This window comes from Penicillium citrinum, assembly GCF_028827155.1.
Source record: "Penicillium citrinum strain IBT 23319 chromosome Unknown utg000003l:1.0-4596430.0:1.0-4598250.0, whole genome shotgun sequence".
NCBI lineage: Eukaryota > Fungi > Ascomycota > Eurotiomycetes > Eurotiales > Aspergillaceae > Penicillium > Penicillium citrinum.
Window position 1 is genome coordinate 3,419,760 of NW_026622688.1, and position 27,380 is coordinate 3,447,139.

General features: G+C 49.0%; 8 protein-coding genes across 8 annotated transcripts; 5 read left to right on the forward strand and 3 right to left on the reverse strand.

The window, feature by feature from the left end:
- Window positions 1-345: 345 nt before the first annotated feature.
- On the forward strand, window positions 346-2,826 carry N7469_004502 (uncharacterized protein; the record flags this gene model as incomplete). Its single annotated transcript, XM_056643422.1, has 1 exon — window positions 346-2,826. One exon carries the CDS (start codon window positions 346-348, stop codon window positions 2,824-2,826), a length of 2,481 nt encoding a protein of 826 aa, XP_056502834.1.
- Window positions 2,827-3,838: 1,012 nt separating this feature from the next.
- On the reverse strand, window positions 3,839-8,444 carry N7469_004503 (ubiquitin-binding TORC1 subunit KOG1; the record flags this gene model as incomplete). The annotated part of the gene is made up of 6 exons (XM_056643423.1): window positions 3,839-4,028; window positions 4,087-4,424; window positions 4,489-4,822; window positions 4,882-5,132; window positions 5,205-7,922; window positions 7,986-8,444. The coding sequence occupies 6 exons, from the start codon at window positions 8,442-8,444 to the stop codon at window positions 3,839-3,841; spliced, it is 4,290 nt and encodes a 1,429-aa protein (XP_056502835.1).
- Window positions 8,445-9,425: 981 nt separating this feature from the next.
- Window positions 9,426-9,761, reverse strand: N7469_004504 (uncharacterized protein; the record flags this gene model as incomplete). The annotated part of the gene is made up of 1 exon (XM_056643424.1): window positions 9,426-9,761. One exon carries the CDS (start codon window positions 9,759-9,761, stop codon window positions 9,426-9,428), a length of 336 nt encoding a protein of 111 aa, XP_056502836.1.
- Window positions 9,762-11,463: 1,702 nt separating this feature from the next.
- Window positions 11,464-16,049, forward strand: N7469_004505 (putative cell polarity protein (Tea1); the record flags this gene model as incomplete). Its single annotated transcript, XM_056643425.1, has 3 exons — window positions 11,464-11,724; window positions 11,804-12,200; window positions 12,262-16,049. 3 exons carry the CDS (start codon window positions 11,464-11,466, stop codon window positions 16,047-16,049), a joined length of 4,446 nt encoding a protein of 1,481 aa, XP_056502837.1.
- Window positions 16,050-18,041: 1,992 nt separating this feature from the next.
- Window positions 18,042-19,915, forward strand: N7469_004506 (casein kinase 1 family protein; the record flags this gene model as incomplete). The annotated part of the gene is made up of 4 exons (XM_056643426.1): window positions 18,042-18,053; window positions 18,216-18,288; window positions 18,355-19,372; window positions 19,495-19,915. 4 exons carry the CDS (start codon window positions 18,042-18,044, stop codon window positions 19,505-19,507), a joined length of 1,116 nt encoding a protein of 371 aa, XP_056502838.1. The 3' UTR covers window positions 19,508-19,915.
- Window positions 19,916-21,270: 1,355 nt separating this feature from the next.
- rsmA (putative bZIP transcription factor (Fcr3)) lies at window positions 21,271-22,402 on the forward strand (the record flags this gene model as incomplete). Its single annotated transcript, XM_056643427.1, has 3 exons — window positions 21,271-21,396; window positions 21,457-21,728; window positions 21,838-22,402. 3 exons carry the CDS (start codon window positions 21,271-21,273, stop codon window positions 22,400-22,402), a joined length of 963 nt encoding a protein of 320 aa, XP_056502839.1.
- Window positions 22,403-23,039: 637 nt separating this feature from the next.
- Window positions 23,040-23,981, reverse strand: N7469_004508 (phosducin family protein; the record flags this gene model as incomplete). The annotated part of the gene is made up of 3 exons (XM_056643428.1): window positions 23,929-23,981; window positions 23,641-23,823; window positions 23,040-23,538 (listed from the first exon to the last, which is right to left on the reverse strand). Exons 1-3 carry the CDS (start codon window positions 23,964-23,966, stop codon window positions 23,040-23,042), a joined length of 720 nt encoding a protein of 239 aa, XP_056502840.1. The 5' UTR covers window positions 23,967-23,981.
- A 410-nt stretch (window positions 23,982-24,391) lies between these two features.
- On the forward strand, window positions 24,392-27,358 carry N7469_004509 (coatomer subunit gamma; the record flags this gene model as incomplete). The annotated part of the gene is made up of 4 exons (XM_056643429.1): window positions 24,392-24,467; window positions 24,569-26,194; window positions 26,250-27,065; window positions 27,126-27,358. The coding sequence occupies 4 exons, from the start codon at window positions 24,392-24,394 to the stop codon at window positions 27,356-27,358; spliced, it is 2,751 nt and encodes a 916-aa protein (XP_056502841.1).
- Window positions 27,359-27,380: the final 22 nt, after the last annotated feature.

Consider the following 27,380-nt stretch of genomic DNA (forward strand, 5'->3'; position numbering starts at 1 on the left):
GCTTGTATATTATCAAATCTTTACAATTGGTGGATGCTGAAGTCGCTATAGTTCACTAGAATAATGTGTCCACGTGTGGCCTAAATTGGCAATGACGCCTGAAACTCGATCTTGTCAGTCGTGCTTTCCTCTGATTTTCTCGCATTTGTTCCTTCTGTCAATTTCTTCTTTGTCGGTCTGCTTTCTTCTTCTTCTTCTTCTTCTTCTTCTTCTTCTTCCCAACTTACCAGCGTCCACACCACTTTCATCTAACCGTCAAAAACAATTGTCAGGCCAAGTATCAGATGGATCAACGAGGCGATCTAGGTACCTTTCAGGGATATATGGACAACACTGGGATGCAGCATGCCTCGAGATATCCTGGCTCCCAGGGAACCCCAGGGTACTACTATCCCAATCCTTATCCTGCTTTTCCTCACCATCAGTCCTATCCACTCCAACATCCCCAGTCCTATCAATCCCAAAATCCTTATCATTACGATCATCGAGGCAACACTCAATGGGATCCCTACCATTACCATCAGCCCTACCAGTCGTCAATCTCCCTTCCGGCCTCAACACCTATCCATTATCCCACTTTACCAAATCCTCCCGCTTCTTATCAGGGGACGACATTTGCCCCTGGGTTCAATTCTTCTCCCGGCTACTATTTTCAACAGGGTTTTGGGTATCAACAAAATCAGTATCAGTATCAAGCTGAGATGCCTCCTGTACCCCCCCGTGCCACCTTGGCCACCTTGGCCTTGTTCCGACCCAGCTCAGGCGATGAGGGTTGGAAGTCATTGGCCTCGGAATTCTGAGGTTACTGTCCCTCATGCAATGCCTCAGACGACACCAGGCCAAGTTTCAGTCGCAGCTGCTCGTTCGTATCGATCATCCCGTCCATTCGTGCCCACTGTGGCTCCTTTCCAACCTTTATCGGTACAAAATGGCTCATCGACCAACAGACAAAACCCACTCCGCTCTGAAAGCATTGGCTCACAGATACCCAGGATGATCGAACATGTTCAAAGCCAGCGGCCAAGTGATGAAGATTTTCCAGCCCTACCACCGGCTCAACCTCACCCGCCTCCAGTCAAAGAAAAGCATATCTCAAAGATAGGAGATATTTCGGGTCAGGGTAAAGTCAAGGGTAGAACTATAAGTGGAGATTCGAGCAATCCAGGTCATACCAAGGGGAAGTCCAAGATGGATGAATGCTCTTGCCCCGTCTCTACCCAAGCGGTTGGTCTGACACTCCCACGTACAAAATGCACAAGCCTCCCGGCGACAACAGTTCAAGCAACGACCATCACTAGCGTTACAAGACTCAAACTTGACCCTAGTACGTCAAATGAACGAGTCGCGGCTTCTGCTTTTTGTGACAACAGGTCTTCATCTACATCCCAATCGCAGCTCAAGACCGAGTCTAATCAGACTATGGATCATCGTCCGATATCTAACAAGACAGCTACAATTCCCAAGAACGCGGACCCTGGCTACGCCGATAACTGTGCCACTCCATCAAATATCCATGCCCCTCCTGGTATCATTTCATCAGTTGAACGTAGGTTGCAAAACCTCGGCGTTATGCAGGTTGAGGCTGAAATCATAGACCGATTGGCAGCACAACAGACCAGTCTGTCTGAGCAGGACACTACCAAAAATGAAAGATCTTCAAATACGGGACTCGGCGTGAAGAACGAGCTGTGGCAACAGAGTCATCTTCGAATGAACCAACAAGGTTCCAGTCAGCCTGAAACCAGTCAGCGTCTGGTCGAAAATATTCATATGATGACCAGTACCACTACATCAGAGGATCTTCTAAATCCTCTTCAGACTTTCAAAGCAGGGGAAGAGTACAGACATATATTGTCAAATCCTGACCACATATTCTGGAGAAAGATGATGTTGGATTTTCAGACGACTCACTATGGATTTCCAACAGCCGATTTCAAAAAACAGCAACTAGTTTCACTCTTCGAAATGGCGCTCAAAAATTTGTGCGGTCATATTGAAGAGCACTCAGATTTCCAAGATCCTCCAGTCTCTCTCCTGGCCAGAGATGAAAACATGGACAGCCGTATTCTGAGGCATCAGGCTAATCTGATAGATCGCTGGGGCATTCCTAAATGGAATATGCCGGGAGTTCGTCATAGTCTTCGAATTAACCGTGATTTTCGAAATAACGCCTGCCATGTGCCTTACATGGGCCCATTGAGAGCCACCATCTTTCCGCCACATGAAGACTTGGGAAAGTCTGCAATAACTCGAATGGATATGGTCACGTCTTCCTATTCCGCCAACCCCCTAGGTTCACATCCACAGCGATTCCAATCGCCAATAACTGAAAGGTTGGTAAATATGCCCTCAAGAGGCTTGCCGAGCTACTACTGGGGTTCCATCGACACGGATCCAGAACGTTTTCACGCAGGCATTCCTAACCAGTACCATACCTCTACCTTTTCTGACAGACATGGTAACAAAATGAATCAGGGACCAAACTATTACAATGAAAACACGACTGGCAATTGCGCTTTACCTGAGAACTCAAATAGACTTGAGCTCCCTCGAATCATAGTCGAGGCATGGGAACCAGATCAAACCCCGCGACCATCTTTCGCAGATTGTGTATTAAGTCCTAGCACTACTGGGACTATCGATCACATGCATAGAATCGCCAGCTCCATACAAGCTGATGCTACACCTGATGAACGTCAACTTCGACCACCATGTGCTGCTACTCGTGATACTGGCTTTGCTCGCTATGGAATGCAAGCACCTGACGGTTCTCCCGCTCCGCTTCCCCGAAGATGCGAGCGATGGCGATGGGCCGATAATTTTTGATATTAGCTGGACTACAAACATACACATTCAAGATGCATATGTGACTATCAATTTGTATCTATCTTCCAGATCTCGCAATAGATCTTCAATGCAAGATAACCACCTCTCATGATTTGATTGCGGTACATATATGGAACAATGCGGCCGAAAGAATGACCTGATTGAGGGGTTTTAATTGAGCCATTCTCACGGGTCCGAGTCATTGCTATCAATAGCATCAATCGACTGGTGAGTGTGAATATGCGTTGGTTGGAAGGGTTGGGACACCTCAATCCATCTGATTTTGCTCGATCACATGAGCAACCATCAGAGTAGAAGCAAAATGTTTAGGAGAGTCTCTTCCTGCAGAATACTAAGAAAATTTCGCGATGTACAGATTGATCACTTCACCTGTCTTAGATAGTAGGCCAAATACTAGCACCAAATGATACCTAGAACCAATCCTCGATTACAGAGTAGATCTTGCCCCCTAGGCAAACGTTTAATACGTCGAAGACTAAAAAAAAGAGTAAGAAAAGCAGTTTGTATGAACATGGTATTATTGCCAATAAACAACGAGGCGAAAAGGGCCATCATAGGGAGAAGGACAAGAGATCAATCTGCGACTAGCCAGTACATAAGCAACCACAGCGCAGTCCCGTTGTCCCGCTCCACTTTCCAGAAAAGTCTTGATACCAGCGCGGGGAATTGAAACACCAAATAAACGGAGAGGGAAGAAACAAGACAAAAAAGGCCATGGTCATGTATTGGGAGGAAGAATGTCTCGCGTCATGGATGGCGTGAAGAACAAGGAATAGCCAAAGAATCGAAGGGGCACCCAGTATATGAGCAGTAAATGGGTGATTGTAGAAGAAAGTGCGAGAACAAATGTAAAAGACTGCTCGATCCGTTCGCCTGGACGCCATTTAAGTTGTAGAAGAGTGTATTGCGAGCCATCTTACAATTGAAATGGCACAAAAGGAGTCATACAGGAAGAGAAGTAAGAACCTTCTGTCTACTAGACGGATCTAGTCTAACAGGAGACAAGGTTGATATGGTGGTCATTCAATGCGGCACATGCGAGCATTGTGCGGTGGGGATGGAAAGCCGTGCTGGCGATAGGGGAAGAACGGTTGTGGTGTAGGAAGCTGGAGTAGGGCTCGAATGATGAGAGATAAGTGCCGTCGACATTATAGGTTTTAACCTCGTGACGATTTGTGCCCCTGGATAAAGGTTAGAGATCAAGATTCGTCAGTCTGAGGAATAGAAGGGATAGCTTACATGCTGAATACAGGAGCGTGCTCATGAACACTCAATGTTCGAAGCGTGTCCTTAGTTGCGTAGATTGTCGAAAGGGCGTTGTCCATACGAAGATCCCACAGTCGAATCTCGCCGTTGCGGCTGCCGGAGATTAGCTCGCGCAAGCCACCACGTTGCATGTGCACATTTGTGATCCATTGTTTATGCTCGCGCCAGACTTTGACCATGGATGTTGTCGGCTTCAGTCGCTGGTCGAAGACACGGACAGCTCCGTCGCCGAAACCAGCCACAAAGATATTGCCAGCCACTTGATCAGATGTTAAGGATGTGATGCAAGAGCCGGAGCGTGCAGGAATATCCTATTGTCCAACGATGGTTAATGGCCAAATCTAGACATTCGTGCATGCAAGAAAGAGAACTTACATTTGTACAGACTTCAGTTGCAGCATTCCATACTCGAATTACCTTCACATCACCCGCAACGAGAGCCTTTCCTTGGCCTTGCTGCCAATCCAAGACAAGTCCAGCGTTACGATTGCTCGGAAGAAGTTCGGGCAAGGCCCGGAATGCCGTCACTACTTCAATGTTTGTGGAAAACTCGTAGTTGCGATAGAGCTTGAGTACACCATCGGATGAGCCAGTCAACAGCAAAGCTTGGTCATCTTCGTTGATGTATCGGACTTCATTGATCTTGGATCCAACCGGGTTTCCATTAGAGAATTGGTTCAGCCTCTTGTGGCTTTGCCAGTCCCAGATCCTGTTTGATGAAGATAATCAGCATTGAAATAACGTGTAAAATAGTCTACTGAGACTCACGCAATAGTATCACGATCATCTGCAACAGCAAGGTGGTCCTCAAACTGATGGAAACACATCTTCAGTGGCTGACTACTATTGGAAAGCAGAGAGATGGAGTTATCCCATCGGCTCGTGCCGGCCTTGCTTTTGAGAGGTTGGGTTTCCGCAATGATCTTTTCATTGCGGCCGCGTCTCCAGAGACGCTCGTTGTAATCAGAACTACCGGGCTCATCCGGTTCATTAGGTTTCATCTGAGGTTCACGGAAGTACTGCAGACGAATAAGTTAATATCACATGTAAAGCATTTTCGCTAGCATGAGAGAAAGGAGGTCTGAATTTACCTCAGTGGACCAGTCCAGAAATCTGCTCTTCAATGGGATGATCGGTGCAACTCCTGGGTCTTTGGCTTCGAAGCCCCGAGATCTCGGGGTAGGAGCCTGGTGGTATGCGGTGGCCGGGGCGACATGATCATTTACCTCTGGAGGTCGAGTCCATTCAGGGGGCGCCCGACCGCGAGGGGTGATGGGCATGCGGCTATTAGATGGAGAGGAAGGTGGTGAGCTTTCAGAGCCCGTATCACCTGACGCTGGGCCACCAAAAGCAAGGTTTTTGAGAGAGGCAGCAACACTGGCAGTACGTCGGAAGCCAAGTGACAGGTAGCCTTCTTGCTTTGCAGACGCCGGATTCGAAGATGGTGGGGTTGATGGAACTGCCGCCTTCTTTGCTTCGGGTCGTTCATGAATTTGAAGCTTCTGCGCGAGGCGATATGTGAGATCGAGGATCTCAAGTCTGATCTTGTCAGCAACTGCCGCCATAGGTGATTCGAGGAGAGCTAGATGAATGAAATCGACTATAACGCCAGCATCGCGGGAAATATCAGGATGAGGATCAACGGAAAAGATTAGGACCTGTTTCCAGAGCGCACCGAATATGGTGTTACGAGAAAGCTGGTGCTGTTTCGTGTCGGGAACTGAATCGCCCTTCTGGACATCCGAGCGACCAGTCTCCATCTGAAGCCGATGTACCAAAGACCGTTTCTCATCGTACAATTCGTCGTACGCCGCCACCAAAAATTTATTTTGATGGCGTTTGACGAATGTTGAGAAGAAAACGAGAAGTTCTTTTCGCACAAGCACGCTTCCGTCTGCTGACATGGGCAGAACAGATAGGGCCAATGACTCCTCGATTTGTGCGACTTGATCCGTCAAATCTGGGATACCAAGGAAGGTTGTGACAGCGTGCAGCATGGCAGCACGAACTTCTGGGACGGGGTCGAAATTCAATTCACAGAGCCTAGAGGGAGCAGAGGATCGGATTCCCATCCACTTTGCTTCAGGGAAGTCACACCAGAGCATGCTGAGACATAGACATGACCATTGCCGTAAGAGAGGATTCTCGACATCTCCTAGATGCCGTAAACATGAGTCAAATAGTTCTCCAGACAAGCAAACATTCTGCCCCTGTGGATAATTTTTGCAAAAAATGGAGACAATGAACGCGCACATGGCACGGTGCTCACTGGCATTGCCGACGGGAATAGGAGAAGAAGGGTTTAAAATAGAGATAAAATAATGAATGCCGTTGTCTTTCAAAAGATCACTTTGGACCGTATGATCCACGGCCATGATTCTTGCCCAGATGAAGACCATGACAGGCTTGAGCTCCTGTGCGGCCGACTGCAAGAGCTTGACGACATAGGGGAAAATACCAATGCTTAGAGCAAGATGGACGGCCCATGGGCCGAGATCCAAAAACTTGCTGAGCAGAATCAGCGCTCGCAAGCGATGTGCTTGGCTGAGAAGAACTTGCAAAACAATGGGTAGTTGGTCTGGGGGATTCTTCTCTGTCGGACCAGAGGAAAGATAGACTTCGAATGCAGTGAGCTGCTCAGCGAAGAAAGTGGAATGTTGGTACTCATATTGCCGGCGACCTTCTTCTTGATCAATCAAAGCAGGCAGTTGTGAAAGTACCATTTCAACCGCAAGATCCCAGCTCTTCCATAATGGATGGTGGTGAGTCTCCGGTAGCTCCGGCGTTGAAATTGGATGGCACTTGTAAGTACGCATGATACGTTCGCTGAGTAAAAAGTTTCGAAACAGAGCCGCGACCATAAGGTCCTGACGGAAAAGCTTCTTGAACAGGGCACGAGGAAGAGTGTTCCATGCTATAGTATCAGTGATTGCCGTGAAAATCCAGTTCAGTTCTCCAAGGGGACTACGGCGATCTTGAAGACGACCAGGGACACGGAAATCGTCGATTGATATATCCGTTCGAAGGGGGTTTTGCAGAATGAAGAATCGCAACGCGATCTCGATTGGTGTCGTTAGACAACAGGAGAAAAGATCCGCGGGCAAATCTGGGTTTGTGGGAAGCGACTCGTTCTTTTGGCAAGCCGCAAGAAGAATGCAGTCCCCGTAGTTCTGTACAACAGCGTTGGGATCTCGCTTCTTGGCTTCTGCATTCTCCCTTTCATGTTTCTCCACAAAAGTATGGAAATTTGATACGATATTGCCGGCGTGGGACACATCGAAGACGAACAGACTTGGACCGGCAAGCCAAGACTGCAGGTCGTAAAGGGGAACTGGGATGTATTGGGTATAGTTCTTATTAAAAACCCATATTTCGCCAGACTGAGTTGGCAAGGGGACTCCGTGGCCGTTGTAATGCAGAAGAACCCTTTCATCTTTGGCATTTCGACGCAACGAAATGCAAAATTTCTTGGTCTCATCGACTGAAGGATCGAGATATTGCTTGTATCTTGTTCGAAGACTGAGGGTTTCGTACTGTTCTTGAAGCTTCTTGCCGATCTGCTCCATGATCTTGTTCTGCCCCCCGCCGGTAGTTGAGGTAGGATCGACCCAGCATTCGAGTTTGGATGTTGGATTTGTCTTGACGACATCCGGTGGGTCGACGCCGATGTTCAGACAAATAGCAAGAGCGGCGGATACGGTCTTTAATCGATCCTTCATGCGCCAATCTTGGCTTGGCCAGCTCCCGACTGGATCCCGAGGGATGCCATTTGTTTCGTGACGTTTCTCCGTGAAATACATATAGAAATTCTGTGCGGATGGGTGTTAGTTCCGCGAATGGTATGGCATTGCAATGGATCGGCATATTCTTACCGAGTGCAAGATCTTGAGGTATTCGCTAGATGTATACTCTTCTTGCCATCCGTGCCGCATAGCAAAGTCCTCCTCATCATCTGCTGATTTATCGAAGACAACACGACTCGGCCCATAGTCACTTCGGGCTCGTTTGAGCATGGCTGGGCGGCTGGTCTCGGCCCTCCGCGGTGAGGGCCGACGTGGCGGCGGCGTATCTACCACAGCTACCGCATTCTCACCGGCGGAGCTCGTGGGCCGAACAGGCGGCGTCAACGAAGGTTGTTTCTGCTCGACGGTGGTAAAAGAACGATGGTGGCCGCTGAGTGGAGCTGGAGATCTGTCGCGAGCGGGGATTGTTGAATCTAGGCCAGGGCCAAACGCGACTCGCACGGATTTACTGCTGCGACGGGGTTCACTTGACCCATTCGTAACTGCTTGGTGAGTATTCTCTTCCATTTCTGCGGCGGGATCCCTCATGTTGTAAAATCGGTCATCGTGTGACGTGAGAGACGGGGTGGTGAGTTCGGTAGGACGGATCGCGGGGGCTGATGAGTTGTTGGGCAGTCGACAAGTACGAGCACGCCCAAGACCAGACCGAGACCTTTTCAGTGCTCACACCGGACCAAAATGAACCCTCGAGACAAATTCCAAGCAAGAGCAACAGAAAAGAGGCTAAGCCTAGAGGGATCCACGTGAATATCAAAGCTCAAGATCGAGCTCCCTGGGTCAAGCAAACCGTTGCGGTCCGCTGCGGTCTCCGGTTCTGGAAGCAGCCGGACTATTGATGATCCGGGCCGGCCACGAGAGCTCTCCACTTTTTTACGAAGTTCAGTATGGATTGATTAGTTATTCTACATAACTAACTAACTAGTCAACTAGTTCGTATGTAGTGTGTAGTCACATATCCATCTTCTATGTGTTATGTACGTGGAAGAATTTAGCCGTGATTGGCCGTGATTTATTACTATGTGCACTGTACAAAGACCGCCGCTTTACAGTTTACATAGAAGGTTGTTGCAAATGATCTATGTACCGTATGCACATTGCGCAGATAACTTATCAAGGTATTCAATCAATCCAGCTCAACAGACCCTCTAAGGACACATCGCAGCTATATCTTGGCTGATGAACACACTGTCTAAGACATTTACTCTCAGAGATCACGATGAACAAAATATGAACCGGGCGGTCTCACTGGAGAACAACATGAAAGAGCCGTAGGTTCACGCAGGACAAAAGATTTAACTAGATCTCTCATGGCATGTCCTGCGAACCATCTGATCCATCGATTCAATATGTATACCGTAGGTCCGTGATGAGTTTGCCAATGCATACATTGTATGTATATATGTACCAAGATGTCATCATGGAAACACCGGAGGAACGGGAAGGGGTGGAAATAGCATCCCTTTCCTTGGCTCTTCGATCTGAATTTCCGGCTGGAACTGGGCACCAAACCTATCTAACCGAGAAACAGAGAGAGAAAGGGTGGAAACGCTCAGGACCCTTGTGACCATTGGCCAGTGACCAGTGACCAACAGCGATCTTCACCCGTCTTAACTTCCGCTGATAGGTAGGAACCTTGATGGGCCCCTTTTCTTTTTTTTGAGCAGAATCTGCCTCTGGGTGGGCACCGCAAATTGTGCCACAAGGACGCCCCTGGGACCACACCGCAGCAGTAGCACCAGCACCAGCAGCCACGGTGCCTAGAATTGTGGACAAGTCGATCTGTGTAGGTTCTTTTGCACGTTGTGGGGTGTGGATCGCCGTGTGGAAGTGGTGCGTGCAGGCCATTGGGCATTTCGGGCTTCACAAGTGGTCGAGAAATGCAGCCCCGCGGACCGGACTTAGTTAATTATAGTGCACGGCAGTCATTGACAACTATGGACATGCCCTGGGGTTTCGCGATGTCACTCTTTCTTTTATTTTATTTTTCTATCTTAGCAATCATTCTAATATAATTCCAAACATCTATTTTTCTTCGAGAACTGCAAGTTACAATCCAACCGGTCGATACCTCTAGGTACTCAATGTAGTCATGGAATTTACCCCCTTTTTCTATGTATGTACTTTGGTATGTACTATGTATGTATGTATTGCTTGCAATGTCAAAGATCTCGGTGTGTATGATGATCCTGTCAGTGGCTATAGATATTCCACAAAATTATAGATTGAATTCTTGATTGAAATCTGTCATATGGCTCCAAGTTAGAGTGGCTCAAATCAGAAACATGCAAATGATATCCTGCTCACTTGTATGAACTGTTTACCGAGTACTACATACATAGTAGTTATGTATCAAAAGGTCCGTGAATCCCGCGTGGAGACTCATACCCCTACTGTACATACATACGTATGTACTCCGTACATATGTACCTTTTCATTTATTTGGACCCTCTTTCATCTGTTCGTTCCAGCTATAGATGTTTATATTCATTGCCAACGGGCTAGAAATATCTTTTTTTTTTTGACTTTACTTCATTTCAAGTGGTTGAGGAGGAGTATGCAAGATAGAAAATACAGGGAAACACTAGCGAGACGAAATATGTTGCTAGGCTGGGTAAGCTTTTCTTAGATTGGTAGTGTTGCCATTCCTTATGACAACATTCCGTTGAAAAGTGTGACTGGGGAAAAACATCCGAACAATGGCTGGAGAAACGAGCGAGGGCATAAAAATATTCTATGAAGAGAGAGAGAGAGAGAGAGAGAGAGAGGGAGAGAGAGAGAGAGAGATAGGAAGTGTAATGCGTAGAATATAACGTGATGTGAAATTGAAGAATTGAAGGCCGGAGGGAATGCTCATTACCATCAACTATACATAGTAATTAACAAGACCGTTTGGATATCGGGATGGACCCTGCCCCTGAGTATGCCATGCCATGCCATGCCAGTGTTTAGCCCCATCCACCCGCGCGGCCGTGACTAGTGTAGAAAGCGGCAAATTGACACTCTTCGTCTTTTCAAATTCTTCACCCCTTTCAACTTCCAAGAGGCTGGTGATTGTGTGGTTCACCTTGTTTTCACCACGTCAAAGGTCGTCGTTCAGCCCTTCCACTTTTTTTTTTTTGTGTCCCTTCCACAATTCCCTTCTCACCTTTTTTTTTCCCTTTTCCTGGCCATTGAACAACTCATTTGACCTTCTTTAATTTCCCTCGATTTTTTTTCCTGCCATCTCGGACGAACAGTGGTGGATGGATACACTCTCGTTCCTGTGGTTCCTGGTTCAGACTCCACATCTGAAAACACACCTCCCTTTCCACAACTCTCCCGTCCTCTCCCAACCCCAAATCTAAACCAGCCAACCTCTTATCCTCCCTCACAACCCAACCTCAGGGATTCTTTACAATCCTTAGATTCTTTCTTCTTTTTTTTTCGGTTCTTTGATATTAGTGCTGGAGGGGAACCAGAGATTGCAATCCGGCGCATACCCACTCCCGACCTGTGGGCGCGGATTCTCCCACTTGCGCCGTGAACGACCCATTACGATACATTAACGATGGCCTTTTTGTTTAAATCCAAGAAAAACCAACAGGGGACCGCTCTCCCTCCAGCGACGAGAAATGTCCACACCTCCGAGGGTGCCCCATCATCCGGAACACCGCCGCCGCCCCTGTCTAACGGTTCCAAAGTCGAGGGAAATGCATTTGCGCAGACTCCAACTCCAAGCAGCAGTTATAACAACTCTCTGAATTCGGCTATGAGTCCGACTAGTCCGGATAATGCTCGATTGAGACAACGTGCCGAATCCGAATCACAGGTAAGTCCCCAAAGGATATCAATGGGCGGCAAACAATGCTGCAAGAAATCGCAAATCCCTGACCCTGGTGATAATTCAGGTCCAGCGACCACCGCAAGCCCCCAATGGTGTACCTCCGCAGAGCCCGAACTCGTCTCTTTACCCTTGGTCGCAGCGTCGCATGAACTTTTCCTCGCCTCAAACGAATCCTTTCCCGCGGTATGGTGCAGCTATCAATGCGGTTGCTTCCAAGGAGGGTGATATATACATGATGGGTGGCTTGATTGATGGCTCGACCGTCAAAGGTGACCTGTGGATGATCGAAAGCAGTGGCGGTAGCCTGTCATGTTTCCAGGTTGCGACGGTCTCAGAGGGTCCTGGTCCGCGAGTTGGTCATGCCAGCTTACTCGTCGGAAATGCTTTCATTGTTTTCGGTGGTGATACCAAAATCAACGAAACCGATGCTCTAGATGATACTCTCTATCTTCTGAACACATGTATGTTGCTGCTGCGACTCTTCAACCATTCCTTGCTCAATATTCTAATTCTCGCCCCCAGCTTCTCGCCAATGGTCTCGTGCCATCCCCCCCGGCACTCGCCCTTCAGGCCGTTATGGACACACATTGAACATTCTTGGCTCTAAACTCTACGTCTTCGGTGGACAAGTTGAAGGCTTCTTCTTCAATGATCTGATTGCATTTGATTTGAATCAATTGCAAAACCCAGCAAACAAGTGGGAAGTTCTTATACAGAACAGCCACGAAGGCGGTCCCCCGGAGGGTCAAATACCCCCTGCTCGAACGAACCACACAATCGTCAGCTACAATGACAAGCTATATCTATTTGGCGGTACGAACGGAGTGAAGTGGTTCAATGATGTTTGGACCTTTGACCCCCGCGCCAACACCTGGACAGAGATGGACTGTGTTGGTTTCATCCCGACCCCTAGAGAGGGCCATGCATCGGCTTTGGTCAATGATGTGATGTATGTATTTGGAGGCCGTACTGATGAAGGCGTTGACCTTGGTGATTTGTCTGCCTTCCGGATTTCTACACGTCGCTGGTACTCTTTCCAGAATATGGGTCCTGCTCCGTCCCCGCGATCCGGTCACAGCATGACTGCGTTTGGTAAACAGATTATCGTGATGGCTGGTGAGCCTAGCTCAGCCCCCAGGGATGCTGCAGAGCTCAGCATGGCATATGTTCTCGATACATCGAAGATTCGGTACCCCAACGACTCTCAGACATCCGACCGGGGTGCAGCATCTGGGACTAGGAAGGTCAGCGTGGAGAAGCAAGGCCCTCCATCGGGCCGCACATCTCGCGAGGCTCACAATGCAACACCCGAACAAGGAGCCCGTCGTGGACCGACGCCCTCGCGAGAAAGCCTGGTCCAGGCTGCAAATGGCAGACCCGGAGAGATGGGCTCTAACCCCAACCTGGGGCCTGGTTCTCGGCTGCCTCGAGCCTCCATCGCCCAAGCACCATCTGGCCCTCCACCCCCTGGACAAGCACCATCCCCAGGGCCCCGGCCTAACGGCCCTCAATCCGGACCACGCAGCAAGACTCCCACCAAGAATGAACGAGGCTATACACCTACTGTCGACATTCGAGTGGCAAACGCCGATCGAGGTGCGGAGTCGCCTGTCGCGAAGGATCACCCAGATGGCTCAGGCTCGTCTGGTCAACGCACCCCGACTCAGCAGCAACAAAAGATCAATGCCAAGGCAATGGAGGCCGGTGAAGCCGCTCCTCTGATTGCCCCGGCACGTCAACGCTCATTGCGTTCGCAACGCCAGCGGGGCTCCATGGATAGCGGTGAGGAGTCGGTTCTCGGACGCCAGGCTAGCATTGATGGTTCGATCGAATCTCGAAGCTATCGCAACTCCCGAAGCCTTGGTGACGAACCTCGGTCACCAAGGCTGACACCTCACCAAGAAGCTCTGATTAAGGAAATTGAATCACACAAGGCCCGCCTTGCGTGGTATGCTTCTGAGTTGGCATTGGCAAAGAAGGCCGGTTACGTCCCGAATGCTTCAAGCAGCCCTGCGCTGGATGAACGGAGTAGGGACTCCCTGAATGATGAAGACCGCCCTCTTGTCGAGGCTTTCCTCGCAATGCGTGCAGAGTTAGCCAAAATGCAAGCGACCGTGGATCGTCAAGCTGCCATTGCCTCGAAACGCATTGCTGAAGTCGAACACCAGCGTGATGTGGCCGTTAATGAGGCAGCTTACTCCCGAGCCAGACTTGCAGCCCATGGTGGCAGCCAGCGTGGTACGCCCCAGCCCGATGTTTCTCGCGATGGCGAAGATGAGCGTCCCACCGATATGGGTCGCCGTCTTGCACTCGCGCTGGCATCGCAAGCAGAACTCAAGGCCAAGTTGGATGTCCTCACAACTGAGCTCTCCCAAGAAAAACAAGCCAAAGACCTGGCAGAGGATACCAATGAAGCCACGCGGAAGCGCTTGGCTGAGCTTGAAATGTCGAACAATGCCCTGGAGGCAGAGAATCTTCGTGCTGAGCTCCACCGTGCCGAAGCTACTGCCCGAGAAGAAGCTTTGCTCCGATCTGAAGCAGAGGCTACTTTGCGGCAGGTCACGCTGGACAAGGAAGAACTTGAGACCCAGGTTGAAGATCACTCTGGACGTTTGAAGGACTTCGGAACTAATTTCCATGGTCTGCGAGAAGCAGTCGCTGCGTCTGCTGCCAAGACTGCAATTGTTGAAAAACACCTAGCGGATGAGAAGGAGCGCCGCGAGGGCTTGGAAAAGAAGCTTCTGCAACTTCGATCTGAATACGAAGAACGCACCACCGAGCTCGAGAATGTTAAACGCCGTCTTCGCGATGCGGAGGAATTGGCTGAAAGTCATGCCAAGGAAGCCGAAACCCATAAGCTGGCGTTTGTGTCTGGCCTTGAACGTGCATCCTCGACAGATCTTGAGGCTTCCATCCGATCTCGGGCTGACCAACGAGTTGCCGCCCTTGAGGCACAGATTGAAAGGTCTTCAACCATTGCAAAGGCAAACCAGGCGGCTGCTGATGCTGCCGCGGACAAGCTGCGTCGCGCTGAGGAGCGGATTGCCGGACTGGAGGCTTATCAAGAGCAGGCTAGCCGAGAAGGCCTGCAACTCCGCCGTCAGCTTCAAACCGCTATGAAGGAGAGCCAAGCAGCGACTGCAGAAAGCCGTGACCTGAAGACCCAACTAGAGTCTCAACAGCGAGAGACCGGTGCCTTGACTGTTCAACATGCCGCTCTGAAGGACCTCCTAGGCGAACGTGGTATCAATCCCGATAGTCGGCGGTCTCCTCGTCTCGATTCTCCTGGCTCCCGCTTTGGAACCCCAGAGCAGGGTCGACTCAAGGAGCTCGAGCAACAGTTGTCCGCTAGTATGAAGGCCCACGAGGAGATGAAGTCTAGCTTTGAGACTCGAGAGCAGGAAGCAGACAAGGCATTCCGGGAGAAGCTGGAACAGCTCGAGAATGACTACCAGTCCGCTGTTCATTATGTGAAGGGCACCGAAAAGATGCTCAAACGCATGAAGGATGAATTGAGCCGTTATAAGACACAAAACGCCAAGCTGCAATCTGATCTAGAAACCACGCAGAAGACTAACAGCCAGGCCGAGATCCCGGCTGAGTGGGAAGTTGAGCGCTCTCGCCTGCAACAGTCCATCTCGGATCTTGAGCACAACACATCATCCTCTCTCGAAACCTTGGAGGAGCAAATATCCCAGCTCAAAACACAGCTTGTTTCGGCCGAGGCCGAAAAGGAGAACTCGCGTAGCGAGCATGAGCGTCTCAAACAAGAGCTCATGTCTGCTGCTGAGCGCAGCCGCAATGAATTGGAACAGCTGAAGCACGAGAACACTCTACTGGAGGGACGCGCTTCCGATGCGGAAAAGAAGGTGAACATGTTGTTGGAACAAGTCGAGACATCGGTGGGCCATTACCGCCGTCAATCTCAGCATGGTCAGGGTCCTAACGGGATCTCACGCAGTCACAGCAACGCATCTAGTAACACCGTCGGTGGTCGAGCACGAGCCGATAGCAACGTCTCACAAGAATCTACCTCTTTCCCCGACAACCGTGGCTCCATGGCCTTGGATTCTCTCGCCAACGAGCTGGAGGCCCTTCGAAGCCATTGGGAAAGCACCAACCGCAACTATCGCCTAAGCAGCCAACTGGACTTGGAACGCACTCCGACTAAGGATAACAGCGATGGCCCTGCTCTAATGAGCGACAGTCTCGCGGAATGGAGACGGAGATTGGACGAGGAAGAGCGTGTGGGTAAGGGTAACCCGATGAATGCCACTAACGGCCCCTCCCAATCTTCCAATGTGATCTAGAATGCCCACGATATCCGTGTTGCTCTTCCTACCAAATTTCTACGACCATGTGCCCTGAGATATGTCAATCTGCACTTTCTGAGCGCCTTCGCACATGTAATTCTTTGTGTTTACTGTCCCTTCGTTTGTTCTGATGTGGATTTTTTCGCAGCATGGCTTGTTTTCGTATGATGATTGTTTTGTTTCTCCCTCTCCCTCCTTGCCTAGCTCTCCCCCCATCGTTCGTGTTTCTTTTTCTCTTTCATGGACACCGAGGGACGGGATTCCCTTCGTTTTGTTGTTCTTTACATTATTTATGCTCTCTTTTTTGGTTTCTTTCTGGGTCACTGTTGACGGTTTCTCGCCACATCCCTTGTTTCCTTTTTTTATACCCCGGTTTCCCGATGTTCATTGGACTCTGGCTGTACCACTAGCATCATTTTACACGAAGTGTTTGTTGTCTTTATCGTCTGTGGTTGTTTATTTATTTTCTCTATTCCTCTATTATAGTGCGCCATCACCATCCTTGATCAATGAAGAACCACGTCTTTCTATTTCTTTTGTCGTAAAAAATTGCCAACAAGGCTTGGGCACTGTTGGGCTTGCCATAAGTGAGGTTCTTTGTTTGCCATGCGCTCTACGACTCGATTAAATAGTCCTAGTACAAAGGTGAGGCAACCGAGGCTTGAACTGGGCAAACATAGTACACAGTACTGCAGGGATGGGGACGTAGTTATCACCTAACTAGTTTTCGCTCGGGCCAAACATGAGACATTTCCGGGTCTTGAAAATCCCGCATGATTTTGATATCGGACTGTATCCTTACCTGTACGCTGATTATAATTCCAGTTGATGAACCGGAATAATTAAGTCGTCTTAATCTATGCGTATCTTGATTTACTAATGCCTTTTTATTTCTTTTTTCGTGATTACCAGGAATATAATTCATCATATTAGGATTTCTATACTTGGGATCTGGAGGGTCAGCTGAGGCGGACTCCGATAATGGCCGCGCCCAGAATGTCTCCCAACTGTCAAATGATCGGGGTAGTTTCATAGTAACAAATATGAACTTCATGGAACCACCTGTATATACAAAGCTCATGATGATACCAGAATATACAATACTTTAAAGTCTTATTCATATATTAATAAACATAATTATATATTCAATAAACTACAGCAGTAATAAACTATAACCGTACTCCTACAAAATACTATACATAGCAGCCCAATACAATACCATACAGATACTCCACGAAACGCCACACCGCTCACGCCCTGCAATTGAATAGCCATTCCAGCCCGGTCGTATCGTATTTTCAGCTTGTCCACCCCCCTTCGCCTAATAAAAATTACACGCTTCTCACCGACAAACCTGCCCCCTCCGAACTCCCCTTTCTCTTTCCTCCCAACCCTCATTCCACAGCCGTCATCAAGGCTTTGTCCTTGATATTTCCTTCTCATTTTCCAGTGTTGCTCTTGCTTCCTGGTGCCCTTTTCGGATCTCTTTTGATTCTTCTCTCTAAATCTCCCTTTCGCCTTGATCGGCCTTGTACGATAGTACGGTCGGCATTGGACCATCTCTTATTTGACCCGCCTTCGCCCATCAGGTAAGTGACCTTTCGAACGTATATATTTGCTATTTGCTCTCTACACTCCCCTGTTACCGCGTCTCCCCATTCTCCTACTTTACTTGCAATACATCTTTCTGGTCTTTTGCATGTTGCCTTCTTGCTCAGCCGTGGTGGCCAATATCTTGCAAGCGCTGTGCCCAGCCTCTGCAACTGGCCTGAGGCTCGACTCGTCACACCCCCTCTTCAATCGGGCTTGGGCATTCACCACCAACTCTCCCTTGCCTGCCTTCATCCCTCCCTTTTTCTTTTACTTTCTCTTCGTTGGGCGCTCCCTCACTTGCACCTCTTACTTCACCGCCGACTATTATTTAATATCCCACTAACGATTATCACCAGTTCAGCACGGCTACTTGCTGTGCCACCCTAATCAAGCAATATGACGACCATGGTCAGTACCACCGATCGAATTTTTCGAATTTTTTCCCTCGTCACCGATTTGTTTCTACCCCACATCGATGTTCATTCGGAAAACTTGGGCTAGAATTTGATCGCGACGAATCCAGAATCACAACCAGCGCAAAACACCGGGATATACTGACATCATTCACAGGATCTACGCGTCGGTAACAAGTACCGCATTGGCCGTAAGATTGGTAGCGGTAGTTTCGGTGATATCTATCTCGGTATGATTATTTCAATCAGTGTTATCTTGGCCTGTTTCAAAAAAAAAAAAGCTAACGAATCTACAGGAACAAACATCATCTCTGGTGAGGAGATCGCTATCAAGCTCGAGAGTGTTAAGGCCAAGCACCCGCAGCTCGAGTATGAAGCCCGTGTGTACAAGTCACTTGCCGGTGGTGTCGGCATTCCCTTCGTCCGCTGGTTCGGTACCGAATGCGACTATAATGCTATGGTGATCGATCTTCTGGGTCCCAGTTTGGAGGATCTGTTCAATTTCTGCAACCGCAAGTTCTCTCTCAAGACAGTTCTCCTGCTCGCCGATCAACTCATCTCCCGTATCGAGTACATTCACGCCAAGTCGTTCATTCACCGTGATATCAAGCCCGACAACTTCCTCATGGGTATCGGCAAGCGCGGTAACCAGGTCAACGTGATTGATTTTGGTCTGGCCAAGAAGTACCGTGATCCTAAGACTCACTTCCACATCCCCTACCGTGAGAACAAGAACCTCACTGGTACTGCCCGTTACGCCAGTATCAACACCCATCTTGGTGTTGAGCAATCCCGCCGTGACGACATGGAGTCCCTGGGCTATGTCATGCTTTACTTCTGCCGTGGCTCTCTCCCCTGGCAAGGTCTGAAGGCTGCTACTAAGAAGCAGAAGTACGACCGCATCATGGAGAAGAAGATGACTACCCCCACCGAGGTTCTCTGCCGAGGCTTCCCCAATGAGTTCGCCATCTACCTGAATTACACCCGCTCGCTTCGCTTTGACGACAAACCCGACTACTCTTACCTCCGTAAGATCTTCCGTGATCTTTTTGTCCGCGAATCCTTCCAGTACGACTACGTCTTCGACTGGACTGTCTACAAGTACCAGAAGAACGCCGCTATGATTGTGGATGCTACGAAGAAGGACAAGGACGACGAGCAACAGCGCCGTCAGGCTGCCGCTAACGCTGCCATGGGCCCCGTTGGCGCTTCCAAGCCTGGTGCTATCTCAGGTCAACGCCGTAAGGTTATTGATCGTGGCGCTCTCGACAACACTCCGGACACCAACCGTGCCGTGGGAGGAAGTGACAGGATGTGAGTACTTTGAAACCTGGTTCCGAGTAGGGAACCCCTTTTTTTAACCTTTGCGTTTGGCTGTTTTTTTTGTGACGCTGGCGTGGAGGACCCTACAGTTCTGAATCTGACTAATCGCATAGTCTTCGGCGTTAGGCTGCGTTCTGCCTCGAAAGGTGCTGCTCTAGGTTATGGACCTTCTGGTGGCCGTTCGAAGCGGGACGATGGTACAGGGGCTCAGTGGTACTAATAGTGTGAAGAAATGCAGCGAGAGTATTTTCTCCTGCAGTGTCTTCTCACCCTCAACCTAAGAAAACCCGGGACTTTCCATCGTCTTTCGCCGTGGACGCAACATTGCACTCGCCTTCTCGGATTTCTTTTTTCTCCTTGGATCTCCATTCATTCTGCAAATCTCCCACAGCCCTTCAACCCTATTTCGATCAAATTTCGACTTCAACCGTTTCGATTTGCCATTGTTCGTGTGCTCACCTGTTCAAATCGCGGGTTCAAGTGTTTCGTTTTCTCTTGGCGAATCCCCCGCGTCGAGCTCCTTTCAATTTCGGCAACCGGCTTTTTTACTTCTTGTTCGGATTCTTTGTACCCGACTTTATCGGGGCAACCGATTAATTGACTCTCGGAACGTGTTTGACATGATGGCTATTCTGATGTCTTCGCCTTTCCTGTTTGTGACTCGGGAGCTTGCTTCCATTCAATAATTCTCGCAAACGTTTAGAAGGGAAGACGGAAGGAGATGCGAATGACAGTATCGAATTGGAAAAGATCATTATTTTGTCTGATCCTTTCGATTGCTGACACTGGACATCCTGGGAACGCACATACTCGGATGCGTCATCCCATCATCTCCCTGTCACTCTTTATTCATCTCCTTGTTTCGCTTGTTACACCCCTGTCTGGTTCTAATTTTGTTATTCTCATTGCTTTTTATGCATATCGACGCCGCATGGGGACGAGGTGACGGCCGGTAACCCCGGTCGAGTGTTCGAAGTGGGTGTACGGAATGGCTTCTCCGGGGAGAGGTATTCACAGACTTTTCGGATTTCCTGTTCTGGGTTCTTTGTACGAAGGATTCATTTCAGATTCGGTCTTTGGATATCTCCGCTCGGAAATGATCAGGTTTCGTTTGGTACTTGGCGATGGACGTGGATAGGGTCGCTTCCGGGGTGGTTTGCGTCGATTGCATTGTCTTGTTTTTTTTTCTTGTTCTGTCCTCTAGCCCTACACTTTTACTGCTATTACTACAGCACCGACATGTCCAATTTGTTTTGTCTCCCCAAATCCCTGAAATGGCTAGTGGCTCTGACGAGACCTGGCATCGCAACCCTGGGTATCCTCACGAAATCCTGCAGTCCCGACCAGGTTTTGATAAAAATAGTTAGCTATTATTCTGACACAGTCTAATGCCAAATGCCTTCCTTATCCCAACACGGTTTCACTCAAGTAGTCGTAGTTGGTGGATACCTCACTCTTTCTTTTAAAAAAGTTGCGGTGAGATCATCGAGTTCGTAGTTCGCCAACTCTCTGCAGGGGCTAGACCCAAATCTTCCAAGGAGGGGGGAAACCGTCAAGTCTGTCAATGAGACAAGCAATTGGTGACAAATAATATTACACGTATCTTCAATAGTTTGTATATTTTTAGCAGTCGAACAGAATAATCATCTTATTCGCATTCGTTCTCACGTAATACCATGTAACTATATTCAATCGTGGATTCGATCCGTAGTACCAACTATGTATCAATCCGCCGAGCAGCGGATGCGGGACAATCGGTCAGATCTCTTGGGGTAAAACCCACGCCGAAACCTTCCAGGGTCCATCCAGACTTCTTTCTCCCCTCCCTCATTCACCCACCACCTTGACTGTTTACCGAAATCCTGCTTGTAAATAAGGAGAGTGTCGCGATGGACTATTCCAATTATCCCGGTCATCAATCCCAACCCTATTCACTTTATGGGCTGCCAACCCCCGACCAACAATCGCAGTCACAGCCACCTTCGAACGATGCGCTGCGCGATCCTTTCTCTCTGGTATGAGACGCACGTCAAAATATTTTGATATATATCAGATCCCTAACGAAAGCTCTCTAGAATACCTACAACCAATACTTTCCCGGCTTTGATCCCTCTGTGCGACTCGATGGTTCTTCATCCTTTGTCCCGCCACCACATTCCCCGCCAGACTCTTTTACCAAAACCTCTGTTTCGAGCAATGACCCTCACACAAATGCCAAGCTAGACCCATCATCTCTTGATGGAGATGAAAACCCATATGCCGATCCAACTCTGGGTCGAAGCAGTAGCGAGGAAAAGGAGTCGATGACGCCAGCGCAAACAAAGCGTAAAGCGCAAAACCGAGCGGCGTACGTCATTTCCCTGGCGATATACTTCTAAAACATACACCTAGATTTTCCCTTTGTGAAGTGATGGTTATTCTTTAATTACATTCTGCTGACCATGTTTAACATATAGTCAACGTGCATTTCGCGAACGCAAGGAGCGCCACGTGAAAGACCTAGAGGACAAAGTCACCAGCCTCGAAGAATCATCTACATCTCTGCAAGCTGATAATGAGCGTTTAAAGCGCGAGCTTGCCAAATACGCAACTGAGAACGAGATTCTTCGGGCTACATCACATCCTCTAAATGGCAGTAGTGGTGGTCAGGCAAAGCAGGAGTCTGAACCTGCCGTTACAGGTCCTATGAAATACACGCCCACAGACTTCTATTCTCATCTTATTCCCGAGGGCTCATCGTGGGCTACTCACCCAGGGTCGAAGCCGATTAGTCCTCAAAGTCCATTGCAACATCGTGTCACGGTATGTCAAAGTACTGGTGAAAAGCTTCTCGGCCCCGGTGCGACATGGGATTTCATTCAGAATCATGAACTTTTTAAACTTGGCCAAGTGGACGTTGGTATGGTTACAGAGAGACTTAAGGGTCTGGCTCAGTGTGATGGACAGGGTCCTGCTTTTAAAGAGGGGCAGGTCCGTCTGGCTATTGAGCAGAGTGCGGAAGATAGAGATGAATTACTCTAGAGAAGTATATATGGCGATTGACTATGTACTTCCAGGAGGAACGGGATGATAATTATGGCTTGGGTTACTTTTTTGGTTGGGAGTCTTGCGGTTTGGCGCTGAAATATGGGATTTAGCGTGTTAGCGAAGGGTCTATCTAAATTTTTAGTTGGTATATCTAGGGATTCAAATGATTTATTGACTGTCATAATTTCTGAGTCGATCTTTATGCCATACATCTCTCTTTGAGGGATTTTTTTTTCTTCAGTTTTGTCGTGGTCAGTTGATCCATCGATTGCTTCAGCCTTCGAGATTGGATACGTGAGCTACGTTTAGTGCTAACAGTATGAAGGCAACTACTAGCACCGGATTAGGTGGTATATTGCCACAAATTACTATTTGTGGAGGTTCAAAGTCTCTTGCTGGATTGGTAATGCACGAAGAATGACTGCATAATAATATGCCCCTCAAAATTTGAATACAAGTAGAATTCGAGTATGATTTTGAGACTATTTCTTGTATTTTGATGATGTTCCTTTTAGAACCGTCTTCCTTCCAATCTCCAATATGAGGTCATTTACCGGACCAATTGCATAATATACAAAGCATCGCAGTCATGAAATATCTTGGTCGTGTTACGTTGAGACTTAGAGAGATATTAATCCCAGTCGTCATCATAGTCTTCAACGTTGAGTTCGTCATCGCCTGTCTTGCGGTAATCATCCATTGAGTCAGATCGCTTCTTCAGACGAACGTCACTCTCCTTCAGTGCACCGAGATCAATGAGCAGTTTCTCCAGATCCTCGACTTTAGTGCGAGGACCATTGAGTTCTCTAAGGGTAATCAACTGTCTCTTGATCTCGGTATCCTTGTAGACAAGAATAGTGGGAGTGTTTTTCTCTGGGTATCCCTCAATACACATGTCCGCGCGAATCTCACAGAACTTGATGTCACCGAATTTGGCTGCCATTTGCCGCCACAATTCTGTTAATACTCGAGATTCAACATTGGCGCCTTGGGATGTAAGGTTGACTAGAACGAAGGCGTTGTTGGAAGCATCAGTTACCTCCCGGGCATAGTCAACTTTCTGAAGAGGGTAGACCTGGTTGAAAAGACTGGTCTGTTGGAGTGTGGAGAGTTCTGCGAGGCGTTTTTGACTATACGGTAAACAAGTTAGCTTAGCTCCTACAAGCAAAGTTTTGGCTCTACCAAGAAGTTTCGGGTATGAGACTATTCTGCCAAGGGGAGATGTGTCATACCGATATTGTTGAAGAAAGTCCTCGTCTTCCTCATCCTCTAAAGCGTCCAACTCATCAATATCCTTATCCTCCAGGCGGTTCTCGTGTGCTTTGCGTGTAGCTTCAAGAAGAGCCTCTTGAATCAAGGGTTCCGGGTCTTTGGGCTTCTCTGGAATGATTCCATGCTGGCGAAGAATATCGTTCCTGAATAATTCAGAGAGATCAAGTCAGAGCCATGTTCGTGTATATATATATGGCTAGCCCACAGGCGGGGAATGCATGCTTTCATGCAGGTGTTGGCGACTATACCATTCAGTGTCCTCGTTGGGGTTTACTTCAACCTGCATATTGAATCAGACCTGACAGTATACCGTATTGAGAAACTCTCAAGAATAATGAATGTGGAAGACTGGGGGGAAATAGAGAACGAGGTAGAGCGGAGCAAGGTATGGCAATGCATGATGCCACCTGTTTGCAGTGTTTGACGGGAGGCGCCACAAGTGGCTGCCAAACACACGGAAGGCCACCTTCACTTAACTCCATAAACAGTTGGAGTTCGAGGTCGAGATTCATCACCACCTCTTCTCCACACCCCTTTTCTCCTCGTATTTCTCGCCCTCATTTCTTGGGGTTGACTATGCGCATGCAGTAGTTGGCCTACACCGCCCCGTCTACTGTTACTGTGTCCTCACTCCACACTCCAATTGAATCCACCCGAACCTAAGGAGATCGCGAACACAATCCGCTGGTGCAATCCCAGCACCTGGGCAAGATGAGCTATATGAAAAAAGATGAAGATGCGGATCAGGTCATGATCAGACTTGATCGGACCTCCGTATTCCAAGATGGTATGAAAACAAGCAACGACCTCCCCTCCACCCCCTGGCGCTCCGATTCACAACTGCACCACACTTCCTCCCCATGTACTAACATCGGTCAATTCGTCTAGCTCGACTGTTCAACTCTTCCCCCATCTCTCCGCGAACATGCCGTACGCTATTGACCAAGATCGCGGTCCTCCTCTTCACTGGGGAGCAATTCCCAACGAACGAAGCCACCACCCTTTTCTTCGGCATCTCAAAGCTGTTCCAGAACAAGGATCCCTCGCTGCGACAGATGGTCTATCTGATTTTGAAGGAGCTTGCAGGCACTGCGGAGGATGTCATCATGTCTACCAGTATCATCATGAAGGATACTGCCGTGGGCAGCGATGTTCTTTACCGGGCCAATGCTATTCGGGCTCTGTGCCGTATTATCGATGGCTCTACCGTCCAGGGCATTGAGCGACTGATCAAGACCGCCATTGTCGACAAGACCCCCTCGGTTTCCTCTGCCGCCCTCGTTTCATCGTACCACCTCCTGCCTATTGCCCGTGATGTCGTCCGAAGATGGCAGAGTGAGACCCAAGAAGCTGCTTCCTCTTCAAAGCAGTCGACTGGTTTCCTAGGATTCTCGTCTGGTTCTCAGGCCCACGCCATTTCCCAGTCAAACTTCATGACCCAATACCATGCAATTGGTCTGCTGTATCAAATGCGCTCGCACGATCGCATGGCACTGGTGAAGATGGTCCAGCAATATGGTGCCGCAGGTGTGGTCAAGAGTCCTGCTGCTCTGGTTCTACTGGTGCGTCTGGCTGCCAAGCTGGCAGAGGAGGATCCTGGTCTGCGGAAGCCTATGATGCAGATGTTGGATGGCTGGCTCCGTCACAAGCATGAGATGGTCAACTTCGAAGCCGCAAAGGCTATCTGCGATCTGCGGGATGTTACCGACGCCGAGGCCTCCCAGGCTGTTCACGTTCTTCAGCTTTTCCTGTCTTCCCCGCGCTCCATCACGAAGTTCGCCGCCATTCGCATCTTGCACAACTTCGCTACTTTCAAGCCGCACGTCGTCAATGTTTGCAACCCCGATATTGAGTCACTCATCTCCAATTCCAACCGTTCTATCGCCACATTCGCCATTACAACCTTGCTCAAGACTGGTAACGAGGCTAGTGTCGATCGCTTGATGAAGCAAATCTCAGGCTTCATGGCAGATATCACCGATGAGTTCAAGATTACCATTGTCGAGGCCATCCGCACATTGTGTCTCAAGTTCCCCAGCAAGCAGGCGGGTATGCTTGTTTTCTTGAGTGGTATCTTGCGCGACGAGGGTGGCTACGAATTCAAGCGCACCGTTGTGGAGAGCATGTTCGACCTGATCAAGTTCGTCCCCGAGAGCAAGGAAGAGGCCCTTGCTCACCTTTGCGAGTTTATCGAGGACTGCGAGTTCACCAAGCTGTCTGTCCGCGTTCTGCACTTGCTTGGTGTCGAGGGACCCAAAACCTCACACCCCACCAAGTATATCCGCTATATCTATAACCGTGTCGTGCTTGAGAACGCTATTGTGCGAGCTGCTGCCGTCACTGCCCTGGCAAAGTTTGGTGTTGGCCAGACTGACCCTGAGGTCAAGTCGAGTGTTCAAGTCCTTCTCACTCGTTGCCTCGACGATACCGATGATGAGGTTCGCGATCGCGCAGCCCTCAACCTGCGCTTGATGGGAGCGGATGATGCCATGGCTGGTCCGTTTATCAAGAATGGTAAGAAGATGAACACACTCCCTAGTCTCAAACTTTTCACTAACAAATTTTCCAGACTCCATGTATTCCCTTTCTACCTTTGAGCACCAGCTTGTCATGTACGTGACTTCGAATGACAAGCAGACCTTTGCTGCCGCCTTTGATGTTTCCTCTGTTCCCGTCGTCAGCCAAGAGCAGGCTTTGGCCGAAGAGCGGACCAAGAAGCTCACCTCTGCCACGCCCACCCTCAAGGCGCCGTCAACCGGCCCTACCAAGAGCAAGGCGAACGGTGCTGCCGAGGCAAACACAGCGGCTGCCACCCAGAAGTACGCCGAGCAGCTCATGCAGCACCCGGATATCAAGGAATACGGTGCCTTGCTCAAGTCCTCTGGTCCTGTCGAGCTTTCTGAGAGCGAGACTGAGTATGTTGTTACCGCTGTCAAGCACATTTTCAAGGAGAACGTCGTTGTGCAATATGATATCAAAAACACCCTTCCCGATACTGTTCTCGAGAACGTGACTGTGATTGCGACACCGGAAGAGGAGGATATTCTGGAGGACGATTTCATCATCCCCGCCCCCAAGCTTTCACCAAACGAGCCTGGTGTAGTCTACGTCGCTTTCAAGAAACTGGGTGGCGAGCACAGCGTGCCGGTCACCTCCTTCACTAATAACCTCAAGTTCACCAGCAAGGAGATTGATCCTACCACTGGAGAGCCTGAAGACGAAGGCTATGATGACGAGTACCAGGTGGAAGACCTCGAGCTCTCTGGCAGCGACTACGTTATCCCTACGTTCGCTGGTAGCTTCGACCACGTCTGGGAACAGACTGGTGCTAATGGTGAGGAGGAGAGTGAGACCTTGCAATTGAGCAACATGAAGAGCATCGTCGGTATGTATTTGACTTTCCAAGTGTTGCATTCGATGAATCATCATACTAACAACCTTGTAGACGCTACGGAGCAACTAATTTCTGCCCTGTCTCTTCAACCCCTCGAGGGAACCGATGTTGCCCTCAACAACAGCACGCATACCTTGAAGCTCTTCGGCAAGACCGTCTCCGGAGGCCGCGTGGCTTCTCTCGTCAAAATGGCTTTCTCTACCAAGAGCGGTATCACAACCAAGATCACTGTCCGGGCGGAAGAGGAGGGCGTTGCTGCTGCGGTGCTTGCATCTGTCACTTAATGTTTTTCCTTTTAAACTATTT